Genomic DNA, 21,013 nt, shown 5'->3' with positions numbered 1-21,013 from the left:
TGGTTTCTAAAATTTTCTCAAATTCCGGCCAACCACTAATCTTCACAGCATTGTCCATCTTTTTTCTCAATTTCATACCATCCATGAATAGTTCATCCTTCTCGTCTGTCTGGCTTAATGAAATATCTCCTTAAATGTCTGCCACTGCTTATCTACCATCTTACCTTTTAACCTATATTCGCAGTCCACTTTAGTGAACTCTGTCTGTAATTGTAATTGCCTTTATTTAAGTTTAAGACACTAGTTTCAGACCGAAATTTCTCACTTCAAACTGAGCGTGAAATTCTATCATGTTATGATCACTCTTCCTGCGAGGATCTCTTACTGTGAGATCATTCATTAATCCTGTCTCATTACACATTATTAAATCTAAAACAGCCTGTTCCCTGGTTGGTTCCTATTTACGTATCTTTAGAAACAATTCTAATCTTTTTATATCTAGGTAGACAACTCTTATTCTTTTACTTTCCTTATCAATTTCTTGGTCCTCCTTTGCTGAATTCTAAACTCCTCCCAGTCCTCAGGTTTACTGCTCTTTTTGGCAACATTATAAGCCTCTTCCTTTGATCTAATACTCCTCTTGTTAGCCACAGCTGGACCACCTTTTCTGTGGGGATTTTCTGCCTTAAAGAGGGAGAGAGTGAGAATGTGAGTACATGATAATGCTAGAGCGAATGGAAGGAGAGTAAGAGTGCAGATCTCAGGAGGCACAGAGTAAAAGGGAAAAAGAGAGACTGCATGAGGGAGAGACAAGGACAAGGAGTGCTGGAGGGTAGAAATACTGCCATAACTGACAGTAAGTATTTGATCAGGAAGAATATAAAAGGTTTTGGAGAAAGGGTCAGGACCTAGGATTAGAATAGTCACTTGGTACACAAATTGAGTACTGCTGAAAAAAAAGGGACATGCTGTCGAGTTTTCAAAGGGAGCAACAATTTATACTGCATGAGAAAAGGGTGCTGATTGGTTGCCTCTGGTCAAGGCATTGCCATGGAGAATGCACCAAGGAACTACTGTCCCCCATGCAATGCCAGGACATGTTCCTTTTGCCTGCAGAGGACAGGTCCCTGCGTGTAAAAATATGTAGCTTCTAGCAAGCATAACTGAGCCACATTGTGAGCCCAACTGATAATCTTAAATTGGTTATGAGTGTAATGCTTAGCGTAATTACACTAACAACCAATTTAAGATTATCAGTCGGGCTCACAATGATTTTGGGAACTGAACAGATATCTTTCCCAAGAGTTGCAGTCCTAAACAAAATCAACAAACACATCTAAATATTCAGTGAAATCATTCGCTTTTTATTAGATATATTGAATATACACATATTTGACTTGTTTGTCTCAACAAACAAAAAAAGTCACATTTCTGATAAATTGTCATCAATAAAATATGATCAACAAAGTAATGATTCAAGTTAATTTTGTTTCACAAAGGAAATACTGCTTCAATCGCCGGTTCCATTTCTTGAGATGAATCATTCCATTTGGCAACCTGTCAAAAAAATTCTCGATCAGTCTCTTTACTAAATCTACTTTGTGAACAAAGAACAGTACAGCACAGGAACAGGCCATTCGGCCCTCCAAGCCTGCGCCGATCTTGATGCCTGCCTAAACTAAAGCCTTCTGCACTTCCGGGGCCCATATCCCTCTATTCCCTTCCTATTCATATATTTGTCAAGACGTCTCTTAAACGTCGCTATCGTATCTGCTTCCACCACCTCCCCTGGCAGCATGTTCCAGGCACTCACCACCCTCTGTGTCAAAAACTTGCCTCGCACATCCCCTCTAAACTTTGCCCCTCTCACCTTAAACCTATGTCCCCTAGTAACTCAGTCTTCCACCCTGGGAAAAAGCTTCTGACTATCCACTCTGTCCATGCCGCTCATAACTTTGTAAACCTCTATCAGGTCGCCCCTCCACCTCCGTCGTTCCAGTGAAAACAATCCGAGTTTTTCCAACATCTCCTCATAGCTAATGCCCTCCAGACCAGGCAACATCCTGGTAAACCTCCTCTGTACCCTCTCCAAAGCCTCCACGTCCTTCTGGTAGTGTGACCTAACTAAGTAAGTAATAATAATAATACTTACTGAAGCGAAGCATGAAGTTATTCTCCCTCCTTATGAGATGCCTGGGTGAGAAGGACTTGGGTGGTTTATCTCAGCTCTTATTTCCTTTGCTGGGCAGGCACTCCATGTTGATCAGCCGAACCATTAACATGGACCCAATGCTAACCCAATTCCCTTGCTGCTACAGGGAGGCTTTCTGCTGGGAGAGTGGGACGGGAGGGGGGAGGGATGGGGTGGTGGGTATGCCTGTCAACTGGCCTTGGTGGGGGGATTCAGGGACCTGATGGCTGAGGTCGGAGATGGCAGCCAGAAGCTCTCAGGGACCAATAATCAAGCTGCATTATACATATTTAAATGCACGCATGCTTGTGCTGACCCACCCCTCCTCCCTAAAATCTGAGGAGGGTGCTGTTGCGAGCTCCACTGCCAGCTTTTTGGGGTAACCATATATTGGGGCAATGGCCTGACGTTAGGCAGCCTCCACATCCCGTTTCCTGACCTTTTCCTCTGGGGGAGGAGACACAGATCGGGAACATTGGCTGCTTTAACATCTGGAGTTATTAGGTCCTCGTAAGTGGACTAAATTGGGTGTCAAGCTCTGCACAGACTCTCCCTTCAGATGTTTAAACAATGCAGCATTCACACTCTACAGATGTTTCAGTTAATTACAGATATAGAAGCAGCACTGCACAATCAAACAATACGTACCTCTTACTGACAGAGTTTAAGAGGAAGTATTCGGACCCAACTGTTGAACATCTTCAGCCTTTAAAATACATCATTGCATTCACCAAGTTATTTTTCCAACAAAAACAGTCAGCACAAAATATTAGGATGCTTAGTCCTCATCATTCAACAGTAAAGAATCTGACTTTCCAAGCGATATTATCTTCTTACATACAATTTCTTGAACTGGATTGTTAGTTACAGCATACCCCAACCCCCAGCATGATGTGTGCAGGGGTGGAATGTCATAAATCCTTTATAATGGGACAATCCAACTACAGCGGTGCAGTGCTACACAAATGCTTGATGAAATGATCTATCCGTGCAAGGGTAGAGTGTCAAGCAAACCCTTTATAATGTGATGATAGAGCTGTACATGGGTAATGTGCCATGCTAACTCTTAGTAATATGATGCTTCCCCCTGTACAGTACAGGAGTACAGTGCCATGTTAAATCTTTATGACGTGAAGATCTAACTGTACAGGGGTTCAGTGCCAAGACCCTTTTTAATGGGACAATTTATGCAAACCATTTATATTTGATGATCTATGTGCACAGGGCTACAGTGCCAAAACAGGGGTGTGAACAGTATTTTTTCTGACACAATTCCCTTTGGTTATCAATGGAATGGAGGCATAGATGGGAGATCGTGGAGTGTTGCAAGAAGTAAATCAGAAAAAAGGAGTGCCCTGAGGTCAAATGACATACTCTCAACCTGTGGCCAACTCTGGGAGCTGGAGGGTGGAAAGGAAATGTGGCACAGGCAGTGGAGAGGAGCACACTGAGAGTGGAACCAGGAATTAGCTCCATTTTGGAATAGTGTACAGAGTAATTTGAGACAGACTTGTGGTAAGTGTAGCAGGCTTAGGAGGAAGGGGTGACTTTGCACCTATGGACCCCAAAGCTCTTCACTGCTGGAGTTTTCCTCACCTCACGTCTGGGTCTGTTGTGCATTGAGAGAGACTGATTGTTGTGATTAGTCAACAACTCCATTATTATTGGATCATGTTACTAGCAGGATAGTGGAAGGTAAATTAAATGGATCTTGGTCTTCTTTCCTCTGGCAATTCCTATGTTCTATCACAGACAGGGAGAGAGATATAGAGAGTGAGCCAGACAAATGCTTCAGCCACTCAGATGATGGCTCTGCCCAGGGTCAGGCTCGGCTCTGCCCAGGGCCAGGCTCGGCTCTGCTCTGTCAGGCTCGGCTCTGCCCATGGTCAGGCTCGGCTCCGCCAAGACCCTTGCATCTGCTTCGTCCAGACTTGTCGATTCTCCCGACTGTTTTCAAAGCTAAGCACTATTATAGAACACACAGCTAAAATACCTGATTGTTGCCGAGTGTCGGGACAGGTTGTTGTTCCTTGTTTGTGTTTTTTTTCCATAGGGATTCAATAGTTAAATAAGCTTGCATGGACATTTCATAAAGTGTTGCACCGGACACCTGAGAAAAACACAACAGATAATCACACACTTTTTCTGTATACAGGTTTCAAGAATTGCAAATCAATGTGACAATATTTATCACCAGTGCACCTCATTATTCAGACATTGCTTTTCTGAAACGTTCATCTCCCTCCCAGCACTGACCAGACTGAATCACATCACCACTTTCTACTCCCAATCTAACTGGCTGTGGATCAAGATAGTGACTGACAGCAGCTCCTTGAAGGGATCAAACAGGAATCATAATCTGTTATAGCACCAATCAGCTCATCAACTCAGTACTGGTGTTTTTCACCATGAGTCGCCCAGTCTAATTCCACTCTCCTGCTCACTTCCCATTGCCTTTAATATCCCACCCACTCTAATCCCACTCTCCTGCTCACTTCCCATTGCCTTTAATATCCCACCCCACTCTAATCCCACTCTAAGGCTGTCCTGACTAACACGTATTCCTCAACAAAGATAACTGAAATCGATTATCTGGGCAGTATGGGGCCAGCTATGGCTCAGTAGGTAGCACGCTCACCTCTGACTCAAGGTTGTGGGTTGAGCACAAAATCAAAGCTAACACTCAAATGCAGTACTGAGGGAGTGCTGCAGTGCCAGAGGTGCTGTCTTTCGGAAAAGACATTAAACCAAGGCCCCATCTTAGGTGGAAGATTTCACTTCCTATTTCGAAGAAGAGTGGGGGAGTTCTTTAACCAACACCTAAAAGCAGATGATCTGGTCTATTTGCGGGAGCTTGATGTGCACAAAATGGCAACCACATTTCCTGACATTACAACAGTGAATGCACTGGAAAAGTACTTCATCAGCTGTTTGACAAGGCAATTTTGGGATGGCCTGAGATTGTGAAAGGCAAGATATAAATTCAAGTCTTTGTTTGGTATGTTCTGCAGATAACAACAATCTTAAATTTAAGAAAGATCCCAGGACACTTCACTCAGATATAAAACCTGTTTCAGTAGTTCTATTATTTGCTCAAAACCCTAACACTAAAAATTGCAGAAGGTCTGATATTGTCCTGAATCAATATGTACATCACGATCTGAAGGAACTGGGATTACAGCAATACACTTACCTTTGCTGCTTCAATAGTTTCTTGAGGATAGTACAAAGAGCCACAAGCTGCAACAAACCCACATGAATAAATCACTTTCCTTACACGGGAACCTATAAAATGCAACAAAATAAGATTAAAAGAAAATTAAATTAAACAAACGACAGCTAACACAGAGAGAAAAGCACGGGAAACCAACCTAAGAAAATTGCCTTCTTAGATAGAGAGGCTCTTACATCACCAAGCTGGCAATTCAACTTACAAACTGAATGTGGTGTTGGGGGTGGGGGGCAAGGGAATCACAGGAACAGAGGAAAAGATCATTTAGCCCAAAAACTGATCCCATTTTCAGCCAATCTCACCCCATAGCTATCATATTGAGGAGCAGTTTGACTAAATGTCATGTGATAAGGAAGTGGAGTCAAGCCTCATTTTTGATCGAAGAGCAACAACCTAGGCTGACACACCTAGTGTAGCAATGTTGGAAGTACTGTCTTTTAGACTGGGTATTGTGTATTGAGAGATGAATAATTGACAATCTAGTTGTGCGAGACCCCTTGGGGATGAGCGACCATAATATGATAGAATTCTTCATCAAGATGGAGAGTGATGTAGTTGATTCTGAGACTAGGGTCCTGAATCTTAATAAAGGAAACTACGAAGGTATGAGGCGTGAGTTGGCTATGACGGATTGGGAAACGTTACTTAAAGGGATGAGGGTGGATAGGCAATGACAAACATTTAAAGAGCACATGGACAAACTGCAACAATTGTTTATTCCTGTCTGGCGCAAAAGTAAAACGGGAAAGGTAGTCAAACCATGGCTTACAAGGGAAATTAGAGATAGCATTAGATCCAAGGAAGAGGCATATAAATTCGCCAGAAAAAACAAAAAACAACAGACCTGAGGATTGGGAGCAGTTTCGAAATCAGCAAAGGAGGACCAAGGGATTGATTAAGAAGGGGAGTACGAAAGCAAGCTTGCGGGGAACATGAAAACTGACTGTAAAAGTTTCTATAGGCATGTGAAGAGAAAAAGATTAATGAAGATAAATGTTACAGTCAGAAACAGGGGAATTTATTATGGGGAACAAAGAAATGGCTGACCAACTAAATGCATACTTTGGTTCTGTCTTCACAAAGGAGGACACAAATATCATACCAGAAATGTTGGGGAACACAGGGTTTAGTGAGAGGGAGGAACTGAAGGAAATCAGTATGAGTAGAGAAATGGTGTTGGGGAAATTGATGGGATAGAAGGCCGATAACTCCCCAGGGCCTGATGGTCTGCATCCCAGAGTACGTAAGGAAGTGGCCCTAGAAATAGTGGATGCATTGGTGGTCATCTTCCAAGATTCTATAGACTCTGGAACAGTTCCTACAGTTTGGAAGGTAGCTAATGTAACCCCACTATTTAAAAAGGGAGGTAGAGAGAAAGCAGGAAATTATAGACCAGTCAGCCTGTCGTCAGTAGTGTGGAAAATTTTAGAGTCCATTATCAAAGATTTTATAGCAGAGCACTTGGAGAACAGTGGTAGAATCGGACAGAGTCAGCATAGATTTACGAAAGGGAAATCATGCTTGACAAATGTACGAGAATTCTTCGAGGATGTAACTAGTAGAGTTGATGAGGGGGAGCCAGTGGATGTGGTTTATTTGGACTTTCAGAAGGCTTTCCACAAAGTCCCACATAAGAGAATAGCGTGTAAAATTAAAGTGCATGGGATTGGGGGTAGTGTATTGTGATGGACAGAAAATTGGTTGGCGGACAGGAAACAAAGAGTTGGGATAAATGGGTCTTTTTCTGAATGGCAGGCAGTGACTAGTGGGGTACCGCAGGGGTTGGTGCTAGGACCCCAGCTATTCACAATATATATTAATGATTTAGATGAGGGAACTAAATGTAATATCTCCAAATTTGCAGATGACACAAAACTGGGTGTGAGGGTGAGTTGTGCAGAGAGGCTTCAGGGTTTAGATTAGAGATACAGCACTGAAACAGGCCCTTCGGCCCACCGAGTCTGTGCCGAACATCAACCACCCATTTTATACTAATCCTACACTAATCCCATATTCCCAACAAACATCCCCACCTATCCCTATATTTCCCTACCACCTACCTATACTAGTGAGAATTTACAATGGCCAATTTACCTATCAACCTGCAAGTCTTTTGGCTTGTGGGAGGAAACCGGAGCACCCGGAGAAAACCCACGCAGACACAGGGAGAACTTGCAAACTCCACACAGACAGTACCCGGAATCGAACCCGGGTCCCTGGAGCTGTGAGGCTGCGGTGCTAACCACTGCGCCACTGGACAAGTTGAGTGAGTGGGCAAAATGCATGGCAGATGCAGTATAATGTGGATAAATGTGAGGTTATCCACTTTGGTAGCAAAAACAGGAAGGCAGATGATTATCTGATTGGCTATAAACTGAGAGAGGGGAATATGCAATGAGACCTGGGCGTTCTTGTACAGCAGTCGCTGAAGGTAAACATGCAGGTCCAACAGGCGGTAAAAAAGGCAAATGGTATGTTGGCCTTCATAGCAAGAGGATTCGAGTACAGGAGCAGGGATGTCTTGCTGCAATTATACAGGGCCTTGGTGAGGCCACACCTGGAATATTGTGTGCCGTTTTGGTCTCCTTATCTGAGGAAGGATGTCTTTGCTATAGAGGGAGTGCAGCAAAGGTTTACCAGACTGATTCCTGGGATGGCGGGACTGATGTATGAGGAGAGATTGAGTTGGTTAGGATTATATTCACTGGAGCTCAGAAGAATGAGGGGGGATCTCATAGAAACTTATAAAATTCCAACAGGACTTGACAGGGTAGATGCAGGAAGGATGTTCCCGATGGTGGGGGAGTCCAGAACCAGGGGTCATCGTCTAAGGATACGGGGTAAACTATTCAGGACTGAGATGAGGAAAAATTTCTTCACCCAGAGAGTGCTGAGCCTGTGGAATTGGAGTGCCAAAACTTTGTATGTTTTCAAGAAGGAGTTAGATATAGCTTTTGGGGTGAAAGGGATCAAAGGACGTGGGGCGAAAGCAGGAACAGGTTACTGAGTTGGATGATCTAATGGCGGAGCAGGCTCGAAGGGCTGAATGGCCTACTCCTGCTCCTATTTTCTATGTTTCTAGATGAGAGGGTGAACCATCTGTCTGTTTCAGTGACTCGGGTGAAAGGTTCCATGGCACAATTCGCAAAACAACAAGTTCTCTTGGTGTCCTAACCAACAGTGATCTCAATCATTCCGATCTCAGTGCTGTTTGTGGGATCTTGCTGTGCACAAATTGACTGTCATGCTTGACTTTATTTCAAGAGCAACACATTGGCTGCGAAGCAATCTAGGACACCCTGATAATATGAAAGGCTCTATGTAAATGCAAATCCTTTTGCTTTTGCCTTTTCTCTGTCCCCGCTCCTCCTGGTTGCAGGATAGTCTTTCCTTGGCCCCATGCTTCCCTGGCACCAGCCACCACCACCCCCTCCAACCACCCCCAATCTCCTGGAGTACTATCTCAGTCGAGAGCGATCTTAGCCTGTCATCTGGTTAGTGGTGATAGGAGGGGTGCTGTATTGGACACGTAAACTGGCTGAAATATAGGCCTGAGGTAAACCCTACTTGTAAAGTGGTCACTGGCAGTGCCCTGGTCAGAATGCATACCAAGTATTGTGAACAGTTTCAGTCACTGAGACAGTAAGCCACAAAGCAGGTGCAGAGAAAAGCCATTGGGCTGATACCTAGAATCAAAGGTTTGAGTTTCAGGTAAGACGTCAAAAACTGCACCTATTTATACCCTTAATAGGAAACACTGAAAGGGAATCTTATACATATTAAAGGGCTTTGATAAAGTAAATCCAGAGCAATAGAACATAGAACAGTACAGGCCCTTCAGCCCACGATGTTGTGCCGAACCTTTAACCTACTCTAAGATCAAACTAACTACCTACCCTTCATTCTACTATCATCCATGTACCTATCCAAGAGTCGCTTAAATGTCCCTAATGTATCTGCTTCTACCACCACCACTGGCACAGCATTCCACGCACCCACCACTCTCTGTGTAAAGAACCTACCTCTGACATCTCCCCGAAACCTTCCTCCAATCACCTTAAAATTATGCCCCCTGGTGATAGCCCTTTCCACCCTGGGAAAAAGTCTCTGGCTATCCACTCTATCTATGCCTCTCATCATCTTGTACCCCTCTATCAAGTCACCTCTCATCCTTCTTCGCTCCAATGAGAAAAGCCCTAGCTCCCTCAATCTTTCTTCGTAAGACATGCCCTCCAGTCCAGGCAGCATCCTGGTAAATCTCCTCTGCACCCTCTCTAAAGCTTCCACATCCTTCCTCTAATGAGGCGACCAGAACTGAAGACAATATTCCAAGTGTGGTCGAACCAGGGCCTTATAGAGCTGCAGCACAACCTCGCGGCTCTTAAACTCAATCCCCCTGTTCATGAAAGCCAACACACCATACGCCTTCTTAACACCCTATCAACTTGGGTGGCAACTTTGAGCGATCTATGGACATGGATCCCAAGATCCCTCTGTTCCTCCACACTACCAAGAATCCTGTCTTTAAGCCTGTATTCTGCATTCAAATTCGACCTTCCAAAATTAATCACTTCACACTTTTCCAGGTTGAACTCCATCTTCCACTTCTCAGCCCAGCTCTGCATCCTGTCAATGTCCCGTTGCAACCTACAACAGCCTTCCACACTATCCACAACTCCAGCAACCTTCGTGTCATCGGCAAACTTGCTAACTCAGCCTTCCACCTCCTCATCCAAGTCATTTATAAAAATCACAAAGAGCAGAGGTCCCAGAACAGATCCTTGTGGAACACCACTGGTCACCGAGCTCCATGCTGAATACTTTCCATCGACTACCACCCTCTGACTTCTATGGGCCAGCCAATTTTGTATCCAGACAGCCAACTTCCCCTGTATCCCATGCCTCCTTACTTTCTGAATGAGCCTACCATGCAGAACCTTATCAAACGCCTTGCTAAAATCCATATACACCACATCCACTGCTCTTCCTTCATCAATGTGTTTTGTCACATCTTCAAAGAATTCAATAAGGCTTGTGAGGCATGACCTGCCCTTCACAAAGCCATGCTGACTGTCTCTAATCAAACCATGCTTTTCCAAATAATCATAAATCCTGTCTCTCAGAATCCTCTCCAATAATTTGCCCACTACCGACGTAAGACTGACTGGTCTATAATTCCCAGGGTTAGCCCTATTCCCTTTCTTAAACAAGGGAACAACATTTGCCACCCTCCAATCATCCTGTACTATTCCAGTGGACAGAGAGGACGCAAAGATCATCACCAAAGGCGCAGCAATCTCTTCCCTCGCTTCCCGTAATATCCTTGGGTATATCCCGTCTGGCCCCGGGGACTTATCTGTCCTCATATCATTCAAAAATTTCCAGCACATCCTCCCTCTTAACCTCAACCTGTTTGAGCATATCAGCCTGTTTCACGCTGTCCTCACAAATGACCAGGTCCCTCTCACTAGTGAATACTGAAGCAAAGTATTAATTAAGGGCCTCCTCTACCTCCTCCGACTCCAGCCACAAGTTCCCTCCACTATCCCTGATCGGCCCTACCCTACTCTGGCCATCCTCTTGTTCCTCACATAAGTGTAGAACGCCTTGGGATTTTCCTTAACCCTACCCGCCAAGACTTTTTCATGTCCCCTTCTAGCTCTCCTAAGTCCATTCTTCAGTTCCTTCCTGGCTACCTTGTAACCCTCTAGAGCCCTGTCTGATCCTTGCTTCCTCAACCTTAAGTAAGCTTCCTTCTTCCTCTTGATTAGCTGTTCCACATCTCTTGTCATCCAAGGTTCCTTCACCCTACCATCCCTTCCTTGCCTCATCAGGACAAACCTATCCAGCAGTCGCAGCAAGTGCTCCCTAAACAACCTCTACATTTCTGTCGTGCATTTCCCTGAGAACATCTGTTCCCAGTTTATGCTCCCCAGTTCCTGCCTAATAGCATTGTAATTCCTCCTCCCCCAATTAAATATTTTCCCATCCCGTCTGCTCCTGTCCCGCTCCATGACTATAGTAAAGGTCAGGGAGTTGTGATCACTATCACCGAAATGCTCTCCCACCGAGAGATCTGCCTCCTGGCCTGGTTCGTTGCCAAGCACCAAGTCCAACATAGCCTCCCCTCTAGTTGGCCTATCTACATATTGAGTCAGGAAACCTTCCTGGACACACCTGACACCGAGTTCAAGGTTTAACAGGCTACTAGGTTGTCCAATAAAAATTACTGACTTGCCCCAGGTGAGGCTATTGTGACACTATTTTAGCCACATGCACACATTTTAATGGGAAGCACCTCCCACACAGTACAGATAAATGTACTTCACAGGTGTATTTACTGAACAAACATCTACCACCATTCACTGACCAAGGAAGTAAAGCAGCCACAACGATCAAACAACACTCGCACACTCTGCTCTTCAATAGACACACCAAAAGGTTAAAGTTCACCTGCAAATGTCATATGAAGATATGACATGATTACAGGGTCAACAACAGTATTTACTACTCATAGTTTATTTACTCATCGGAAATGTAACTAGCCACATCTATTGGCTAGATGTGGCTGGTGGCTAAAGTATTGGACAACACTGCACTAGAACAAGGAACATAGGGTAACAGTGAGGAAAGGAAAGGAAAGGAACAGTCCCTGAGTGGGCTTCTGCACGAGCTTCGATCGCCGAAGAGGGTTGGAGAGGCATTTTCCAGATTTCTTTCCCCGTAATTGATGTGGGTTTTTTTTTAGCTGTTTTTTGCCTCTTCAGGTACATGATTCCAGATGGGGTGGACAGTGCAGGTATTGTGATACACAAGGAATCATAGACCAGAGGGTCTTTTCCTGTCCATCATTGCTTGTATGTTCAGACTGTAACTTTGAACTCATTCAAGAGTCAGTCAGCCGGGGGTGGTGTCGTCGCCTTTTGCTCTGGAAGTTTGAGCCAGGATGAGCTGAAGAGCCTCCCTCTCTTGCCTAGTTCTATCCCATGACCTTATCATCTCCTCAGATTCTCAAGTTCCTCTGTGGTCACCTCACGACCAGTGAGTAAAAGGTGTGACCTTCACATGGGCTACATCATATAAAACATTAAAACTGCATCTGTAATAAAAGCTTCCTTCAGCTCCTACCCCTTCCAGCGAGAAGAAGGCCGGCAACTCCAGCAAGTGCAATGACTCCAGCACGTGGGTAGAATCCAGCTGGCGGGTTCTTTAGAAAGGTACAGCCATCTACCAAAGGCAAACAAAAACATCAGCAAAATCAGAGTCCTTCAGAGCATCAGCATCTCAATTCATCTCAACATCCTCAGTTACTCAACCATTTACTGGACAACTACAAAAGGTGCACCCCTTGCCACATCACGATGTGCTCACATTCCCAGTGGTGAGTTTATCGTGACTGCATGTGGAATACGTAAATGCGAGCCAGGTAGCTGAAAGCTAGTTAGCCTTACTCCAATATGGGCTCAAGACTGAGCTCCTTACCGAAGGGTATATTGGCGTCCGCAGGGATACAGCTTGAGATTAGGTTTCCAATTCACAGGAAGAGCCCGTGGGATTGGGTTCAGAGTGCACAGGGAGAGCCCATGTGACTGGGTTCAGAGTGCACAGGGAGAGCCCATGTGACTGGGTTCAGAGTGCACAGGGAGAGCCCATGTGACTGGGTTCAGAGTGCACAGGGAGAGCCCGTGGGATTGGATTCAGAGTGCACAGGGAGAGCCCATGGGATTGGGTTCAGAGTGCACAGGGAGAACCCCTGGGTTTGGGTTCAGAGTGCACAGGGAGAGCCTGTGTAATTGGGTTCAGAGTGCACAGGGAGATCCTGTGTGATTGGGTTCAAAGTGCACAGGGAGAGCCCGTGGGATTGGATTCAGAGTGCACAGGGAGAGCCCATGGGATTGGGTTCAGAGTGCACAGGGAGAGCCTGTGTAATTGGGTTCAGAGTGCACAGGGAGAGCCCATGGGATTGGGTTCAGAGTGCACAGGGAGAGCCTGTGTAATTGGGTTCAGAGTGCACAGGGAGAGCCCTGGAATTGGGTTCAGAGTGCACAGGGAGAGCCCTGGGATTGGGTTCAGAGTACAGAGGGAGGGCCCGTGTGACTGGGTTCAGAGTGCATAGGGACAGCCCATGTGATGTCCAGCTGAGATACTGTACAACAGACAGCCAAAGGACATAGTGTCTCAGTGCAGATTCCTAGTTCCACAAATAACAGAACCACCAAAATTAGAAGCTCAGTAAGGAACTAGCCTGAAGGGAAAATTTTGAAATGATCCAAATTACTTCAAAAGTAAAAGTTTAGTACTGAATACAAGATCACAACAGGGCTTGGCGTCAACAAAGAACACGCCCACAAATACACATGAGAATTGGAGTAGGGTTGGCTGTGATCTGCTCCCCACTGTCAAACAGTCCAGCGATACTCAGACATGAATAAGAGGCCACTGGTCAGGTAGTGGTGGCACACACTGAACTGACTACCAGTACCAATTACCACATTCAGGGGAGAAGGCTGCCACTGAAAACCTGGTTGGGGAGAGGTCAGTGGAAGGGAAGTAAACTGCACAAAGTGCGAATGTGAACTCCTACAGAACTCCGAGAGATTCTTACCTTTTCCGAGCTGAACAGTCGTTTCTATTTTAGGCTTCACAGTCGTATAAGCATCCTAGAAGAAAACATTTGGAAATAAGGGAAGAAAAATCTGTATTCAATGTGGAATTCAAAGTCCTCATTACATTCTTTAACCTCATCCTCACACCACACCGCAGCCTCACAGCTCCAGTGACCCGGGTTCGGTTCCGGGTACTGCCTGTGCGGAGTTTGCAAGTTCTCCCTGTGTCTGCGTGGGTTTTCTCCGGGTGCTCCGGTTTCCTCCCACAACCAAAGACTTGCAGGTTGATAGGTAAATTGGCCATTGTAAATTGCCCGTAGTATAGGTAGGTGGTAGGAGAATTGAGGGAGGGTGGGGATGTGGTAGGGAATATGGGATTAATGTAGGATTAGTATAAATGGGTGGTTGATGGTCGGCATGGACTTGGTGGGCCGAAGGGCCTGTTTCAGTGCTGTCTCTCTCTCTTAAAAAAAATATAAGCCACACATTGAGGATTGTTCTCTGTTTGTGTTTCTTTCTAAAGGAGTATATCTGGGTCTGCTATGGATAGCTTCTCAGATTCAGTGGCTCCAAGTCCCTTATGTCTGGAGCTAACCCATGCTGCCCAATAGGTATTTATACTCTGGTGTAACACAGGGGATGTAACAATTTACCCCTACCTTGATGCAGAGGTGACTTTACAAACTCAGATGAGCCCTTGTGTGGGTTTTTTTTGATCTCTGTGCAGGTGGACTGAGCCCACACTTGGTAAGGCGAGGTCAGATGAAACTCGTTAAGCTGTTTAATTTCATTGAAATTGAACATATACTGCAACAGTTATATTTCGATTCAATTTAATTAGTATGATTTATCCTTGCATAGGAGGTTATGCTAATGGAGTTTGGCGAAGTACAGAGCAGAGTGTAAACACCAGCATGGACCAGTTGAGCCATATAGCCTATTTTAGTGCTGTAAAATATATTTAATAATACAAAAAAAATAAACACGCTACATTTCCCCATATCAGTGGGTCACCTTGCTTAATTTATGCAAAAAAAACTTGTTTGCCTTTTTTTGGAACTGACTGAACAAAGCCAACCCTAGAAGCTCCTGTTTTTAATAATGTGACCTTGAGCATGTGGGTTTTTCTCTCTCACCTTTTTGTTAATTCTAATTGCAAGAAGCAGATCACCCTGGCAACTAACCATGCTGAGCTCAAATGAATTGAGTCACCTCAACCAGATAGTAGTAGACAATCACTGAAATGTCCAAACTAACTTTAATTTCCTTAAAGTATGCTGGTTCAGTCACCCCCATCTCCTAGCGCTGCTGTTCTGTGAACCTAACTTCTTGAGAGCTCGGTTTAACTGAATAGCAACATAGGAGTAAAATAGGAGCTGCAATCGTCATTCTCATCCATGGAGGGAACCAATAGGGCAGGAAGTGCAAGTGATGAGCACAGAGATAGACAGTGGCTTCAAATAATTTCAAGGTCACTCACAGAAGGTAAGTGTAAGAAATCTGCAGTACCTGGAGGCCGGTGGTATATGGTCTGGCTAACTTTCGGAGCTCAGAGATTCTCTCTTCAAGCTGGCTTGGTTCTGCCTCCACAAATCGATAATTTTTAGCTGGGGTCGTATAAAGTGATAACTGCAAACCAAGGGTGGAGCAAGGTTACTGTCTGTGCTGATCAAATAAAGGTTAGTGATATTCGATGTCTAATCACAATCTAACTAGCCAGTAATGCAACCAATTCTACTTAACAATACCACATATGTAAGTTACACCCTGTATCAATCTCAAACTAATCCCACAGCCCTCTCTCTCCCATAGCCCTGTATCAATCCCAAACTAATCCCACTGCCCTCTCTCACCCCACAGCCCTGTATCAATCCCAAACTAATCCCACTGCCCCACTCTCTCCCCACAGCCCTGTATCAATCCCAAACTAATCCCACTGCCCTCTCTCACCCCACAGCCCTGTATCAATCCCAAACTAATCCCACTGCCCCACTCTCTCCCCACAGCCCTGTATCAATCCCAAACTAATCCCACTGCCCTCTCTCTCCCATAGCCCTATATCAATCCCAAACTAATCCCACTGCCCTCTCTCACCCCATAGCCCTATATCAATCCCAAACTAATCCCACTGCCCTCTCTCACCCCATAGCCCTGTATCAATCCCAAACTAATCCCACTGCCCCACTCTCTCCCCATCGCCCGATATCAATCCCAAACTAATCCCACTGCCCCACTCTCTCCCATAGCCCTATATCAATCCCAAATTAATCCCACTGCCCCACTTTCTCCCATAGCCCTGTATCAATCCCAAACTAATCCCACTGCCCCACTCTCTCCCCAAAGCCCTGTATCAATCCCAAACTAATCCCACTGCCCCACTCTCACCCCAAAGCCCTGTATCAATCCCAAACTAATCCCACTGTCCCACTCTCTCCCCAAAGCCCTGTATCAATCCCAAACTAATCCCACTGCCCCACTCTCTCCCCATAGCCCTATATCAATCCCAAACTAATCCCACTGTCCCACTCTCTCCCCATAGCCCTATATCAATCCCAAACTAATCCCACTGCCCCACTCTTTCCCCAAAGCCCTGTATCAATCCCAAACTAATCCCACTGTCCCACTCTCTCCCCAAAGCCCTGTATCAATCCCAAACTAATCCCACTGCCTCACTCTCTCCCATAGCCCTGTATCAATCCCAAACTAATCCCACTGTCCCACTCTCTCCCCAAAGCCCTGTATCAATCCCAAACTAATCCCACTGCCCCACTCTCTCCCATAGCCCTGTATCAATCCCAAACTAATCCCACTGTCCCACTCTCTCCCCAAAGCCCTGTATCAATCCCAAACTAATCCCACTGCCTCACTCTCTCCCATAGCCCTGTATCAATCCCAAACTAATCCCACTGTCCCACTCTCTCCCCAAAGCCCTGTATCAATCCCAAACTAATCCCACTGCCCCACTCTCTCCCCATTGCCCTGTATCAATCCCAAACTAATCCCACTGCCCCACTCTCTCCCCATTGCCCTGTATCAATCCAAAACTAATCCCACTGCCCCACTCTCTCCCCATTGCCCTGTATCAATCCCAAACTAATCCCACTGCCCCACTCTCTCCCCATTGCCCTGTATCAATCCCAAACTAATCCCACTGTCCCACTCTCTCCCCATTGCCCTGTATCAATCCCAAACTAATCCCACTGCCCCACTCTCTCCCCATTGCCCTGTATCAATCCCAAACTAATCCCACTGCCCCACTCTCTCCCCATTGCCCTGTATCAATCCCAAACTAATCCCACTGTCCCACTCTCTCCCCATTGCCCTGTATCAATCCCAAACTAATCCCCCTGCCCCGCTCTCTCTCCATGGCCCTGTAACAAACCCAAATCAACCCCAATGTCCCGCCCTCTCCCTAGCTCTGTGTCAATCCAATACTAATCCCATCACATGTATCCTCCGCCTTCACCACCCCTCTGTCCACCCCACCAGAATGTCATATGAAACAAACAGTGGCTCAGAGTAACTCTGCACCCAGCGAGCCCCATGTTATTCTCTCTGATTTCCTAGCGATGCCGGGCTTTGAAAATCAGCAGGACAAGAATCCAATGGACATTGATGTAGTGAAAGACATGCTAATGACAAAACAAAGACTTAAGTTAACAGCATTTTCTGTGAGCTGCCATTCATTTTGCAAATCTAAATTCACTGTAAAGTTACGTTGTCTATCATTCCAGTTGGTTTGTCGATGTAGTCCTACCTGCACAAATTACAATTATAGTTGGTAGGTAGGTTTGTGAGGACAATAACTTGACATCTCAATTCATTTTTATGAAATTACTAGTGGATTTCCTAGCAGAGAAGATGGCTATCTTACCTTTCCTTGTGATACAGGTTCTCAATTGGTTTACTTTTCTGATTGTCTGTTCTTTTCTGGTTCTTTGTACCCTTTTCCTACCCTCTCTCTCTATCTTTCTCCACCGTTCCCTCTGTCTCTCGTGTGCATTCGGGTGGGAGTTGGTGGTGACGATATGGAAGAGTGACAGTGGGGGGGGGGCATTCTGCACTGATGGCTGCAGTGTGTTGGGAGGGGTAGAATTTCAGCCACGGCTAGGAGGCAGTAGAGAGGGAGAAGGAAGGGAGAAGGAAAAGTGAAGGGTGGCAGGAGTGCCTGTGATGGGAGATGATAGGGTAAGAAGGGCGCTGGGTAGGGGAGGGAACCAGGCAGCGCTGTAGGCCAGCATGTCATGGGCTCACCTGAAGCCACAGGTGGCTGGTGAGTGGAGGGATTAGGGCCATTCTCCAGTGCCACCTCTGCAGTGCCAGCTGAGGATGGATGAGGCCAGGTGGTGTGATGCAGGGAGAGGGAGAAGGAAAGGTTGCGGGACATGAAGGACATGATCAAGGAGATGGGGCAGGTGTTCAGACAACAGCTGTGAGAATAGGAGGGCATGGGGCAAGATTTAATAGGTGCTCAGGGTTAGAGGAGGGTCTGGGACTGATTAGTTTATCTCCCAGCCTCCGATTTGGGAAAGACTATCCCTCCTACAGGGGGTTGCCCAACAAGGTGGGTCTTTCTGGGAATTCGCTCCCTTTACTCCAGCTGTTGCCAGAATACACTCTGAATGGGTGTTATTCAGATTGGTTTAATGTGGAACAACAATACCCTGCAATTAATATAGCAACTTTAATGCCATAAAACATCCCAAGGAGCCTCACTGGAGTATTATCAGACACGGAGACGCATAAGGAGATATTAGGACAGGTGACCAAAAGCTTTATCAATGAGGTAGGATTTTAAGGAGTGTCTGAAAGGAGAGATGGATAGACAGAGATTTCAGGAGGGAATTCTCGAACTTAGGACATGGATAGCTGAAAGCACAGCCACCAATGGTAGAGCAATGAAAATCAAGGATACTCAACTAAAACCAAGATAAATAGGGCATCCAATATTAATGAGAGCTTTGATTTGGGATTTGAATTCCCAGTCTTAATGGGGGCTACATTCTGAGATTGGCAATAATCGTTCTTGCAATGCAAAGCGCTTTGGGATGTTTCTGGTGGAGAAGATGTGGTCATATTCAAATTCTAGTCTTTCTCCTGTAAGCTTTCACTCACAAAAATTAAATATCCAGTTTCCAGACTTTGTTGGATGAGGCATTACTCAGACCACCTATTTCCACCTCTGTATCATCACTCTACTTTGCCCTTCTCAGCTTATCTGCTGCTAAAACCCTCATTCGTGCCTTTGTAACCTCTTGTCTTGACTATTGCAACACACTCCTGGCTGTCTCCCACATTCTACTCTCTGTAAACTTGAGGTCACCCAAAACTCTGCTGCCCATGTCTCAATTCGCACCAAGCCCCATTCACCTATCACCCCTGTGCTTGCTTTCCTACATTGGGTCCCAGTTAAGCAATATCTTGATCTTAAAATTCTCATCCTTGTTTTCAAATCCCTCCATGGCCCCGCCCCTCCCTATGTCTGTAATCTCCTCTAGCCCCAGAACCCTCCAAGATACCTGTGCTCCTCGAATTCTGGACTCCTGTGTATCCTTGATTTTAATCGCTCCACCACTGGTGGTCATGCCTTCAGTTGCCCAGGTTTCAAGTTCTGGAATATTCTCCTTAAACCTCTCCACCTTGCCTTCCTCCTCTAAGACACCCCTTAAAACCTACCTCTTTGACCAAGCTTTTGGTCATCTGACCTAATCACCTTTTGCAGCTCGGTGTCATACTTTGTTTTATAATGCTCCTGTATAAGGACGTGCAACATTTTATTACATGAAAGGCGTTTTCTAAATATACGTTGTGATGTTAGAACCATAGAAAAGTTACAGCACGGTATTAAGACCAGGTGAGAAAGGTGTCTCGGGTTCCCTCTCAGCCTTCACCTGGTCTTACAGTAACAGGGTGTAATTTTAAACACACTGTGTTTGCAGCTCCCTCTTGGTGAATCCTTGTTCACTGCTTTCCAATTATAAGGCAAAGAAACCAGCACAAACAGGTTTTCTTAGGCTTAAAGAAGAAAGGTTGAAATTTATTAAACTTAAACTCTAATTTGGTTAACGTCTATGAATACACGACGACCCCACACTAGCATGCATACACGATACACACATGCATACACGATACACACATGCATACACGATACACACATGCATACACGATACACACATGCATACACGATACACACATGCATACACGATACACACATGCATACACGATACACACATGCAGATAGAGACAGAAAAGCGCGGAAGAAAAATCAAGTGGAAAAGTTTGAGGCAATCTCTGAAAAGGGTTTTTGTTACTGTTCTTCGAGCTCACTGTAGAGTTCTTGATTGTAGGTACATCTTGCTTTTCGTTGGGGCCCGGTATTCTTAAACCTTGTTCACTGTAGGAGACTTTTCTCTCTTGGGGTTCATGTGTCTTCAGTGGATTTGGAGTTCTGTGAGAAAGAGCTGGGAGCAGACAGTGGAGGCTGTGGGGAGCCAGCCAGGAGAGGTCTTTTCAATCCAGCAGCAAACAGACACTCTGAGTTCAAACTGTTTGTACAATTCAGAAAAACCCATGTTGCCAAGCAGGTTAGTCACGCGACTAACTGGTCTGACTACGTCTTGGCTCTGTGGATTGTATCATCTTTGCACGGCCTGGAATGCGCTTCCCTGCCTTCAATATCTGGTACTTAAAGTCCATTGTGGGTTAAAAGGATAAGGGAAATAAACTCTGTTGTCCCTATTGGTATGTAATTATCTTCCAGCCAAGTGTCTGACAGTCCTTGTAACAGGTCTTCTCTTCTTCCCAGCAATTTGAAATTTAATGTCCATGTGGCGAAATTAATATGCCTCATTCTTGTCAGGTGGGGGCCCAGCATGACAACAGAAAGAAGCCATTCACCCCATTGTGTCTGCGCTGGCTGAAAACACTAGCCATTCATTCTAATCCCATCTTCCAGTACCTGGTCTGTAGCCTTGCAGGTTACAGCATTTCAGGTGCAGGTCCAGGTATCTTTTAAATGAGTTGAGGGTTTCTGCCTCCACCACC

The 21,013-nt window shown here is 45.4% G+C and overlaps 1 protein-coding gene across 11 annotated transcripts in view; it reads right to left on the bottom strand.

Annotated features, from left to right (window-relative positions):
• Positions 1–1,283: 1,283 nt before the first annotated feature.
• The window catches only part of LOC137362988 (MICOS complex subunit MIC26-like), a 48,852-nt gene continuing 29,122 nt past the window's right edge, over positions 1,284–21,013 (bottom strand). For all 11 annotated transcript variants that reach the window (XM_068027097.1, XM_068027094.1, XM_068027100.1 and 8 more), the window contains exons 3-9: positions 15,479–15,598; positions 13,969–14,023; positions 12,492–12,590; positions 5,325–5,416; positions 4,125–4,241; positions 2,780–2,837; positions 1,284–1,497 (exon numbers count right to left, since the gene is read on the bottom strand). In XM_068027097.1, the coding sequence (XP_067883198.1) occupies positions 2,796–2,837; positions 4,125–4,241; positions 5,325–5,416; positions 12,492–12,590; positions 13,969–14,023; positions 15,479–15,598 (525 nt within the window). In that variant the 3' untranslated portion in view covers positions 1,284–1,497; positions 2,780–2,795. The remainder of the gene's footprint in view (positions 1,498–2,779; positions 2,838–4,124; positions 4,242–5,324; positions 5,417–12,491; positions 12,591–13,968; positions 14,024–15,478; positions 15,599–21,013) is intronic.

The sequence above is a fragment of the Heterodontus francisci genome, unplaced genomic scaffold, assembly GCF_036365525.1.
Source record: "Heterodontus francisci isolate sHetFra1 unplaced genomic scaffold, sHetFra1.hap1 HAP1_SCAFFOLD_1585, whole genome shotgun sequence".
Lineage (NCBI taxonomy): Eukaryota > Metazoa > Chordata > Chondrichthyes > Heterodontiformes > Heterodontidae > Heterodontus > Heterodontus francisci.
The sequence above is the reverse complement of the archived record's forward strand: the minus strand, read 5'-3'. Positions and strand labels throughout refer to the sequence as shown.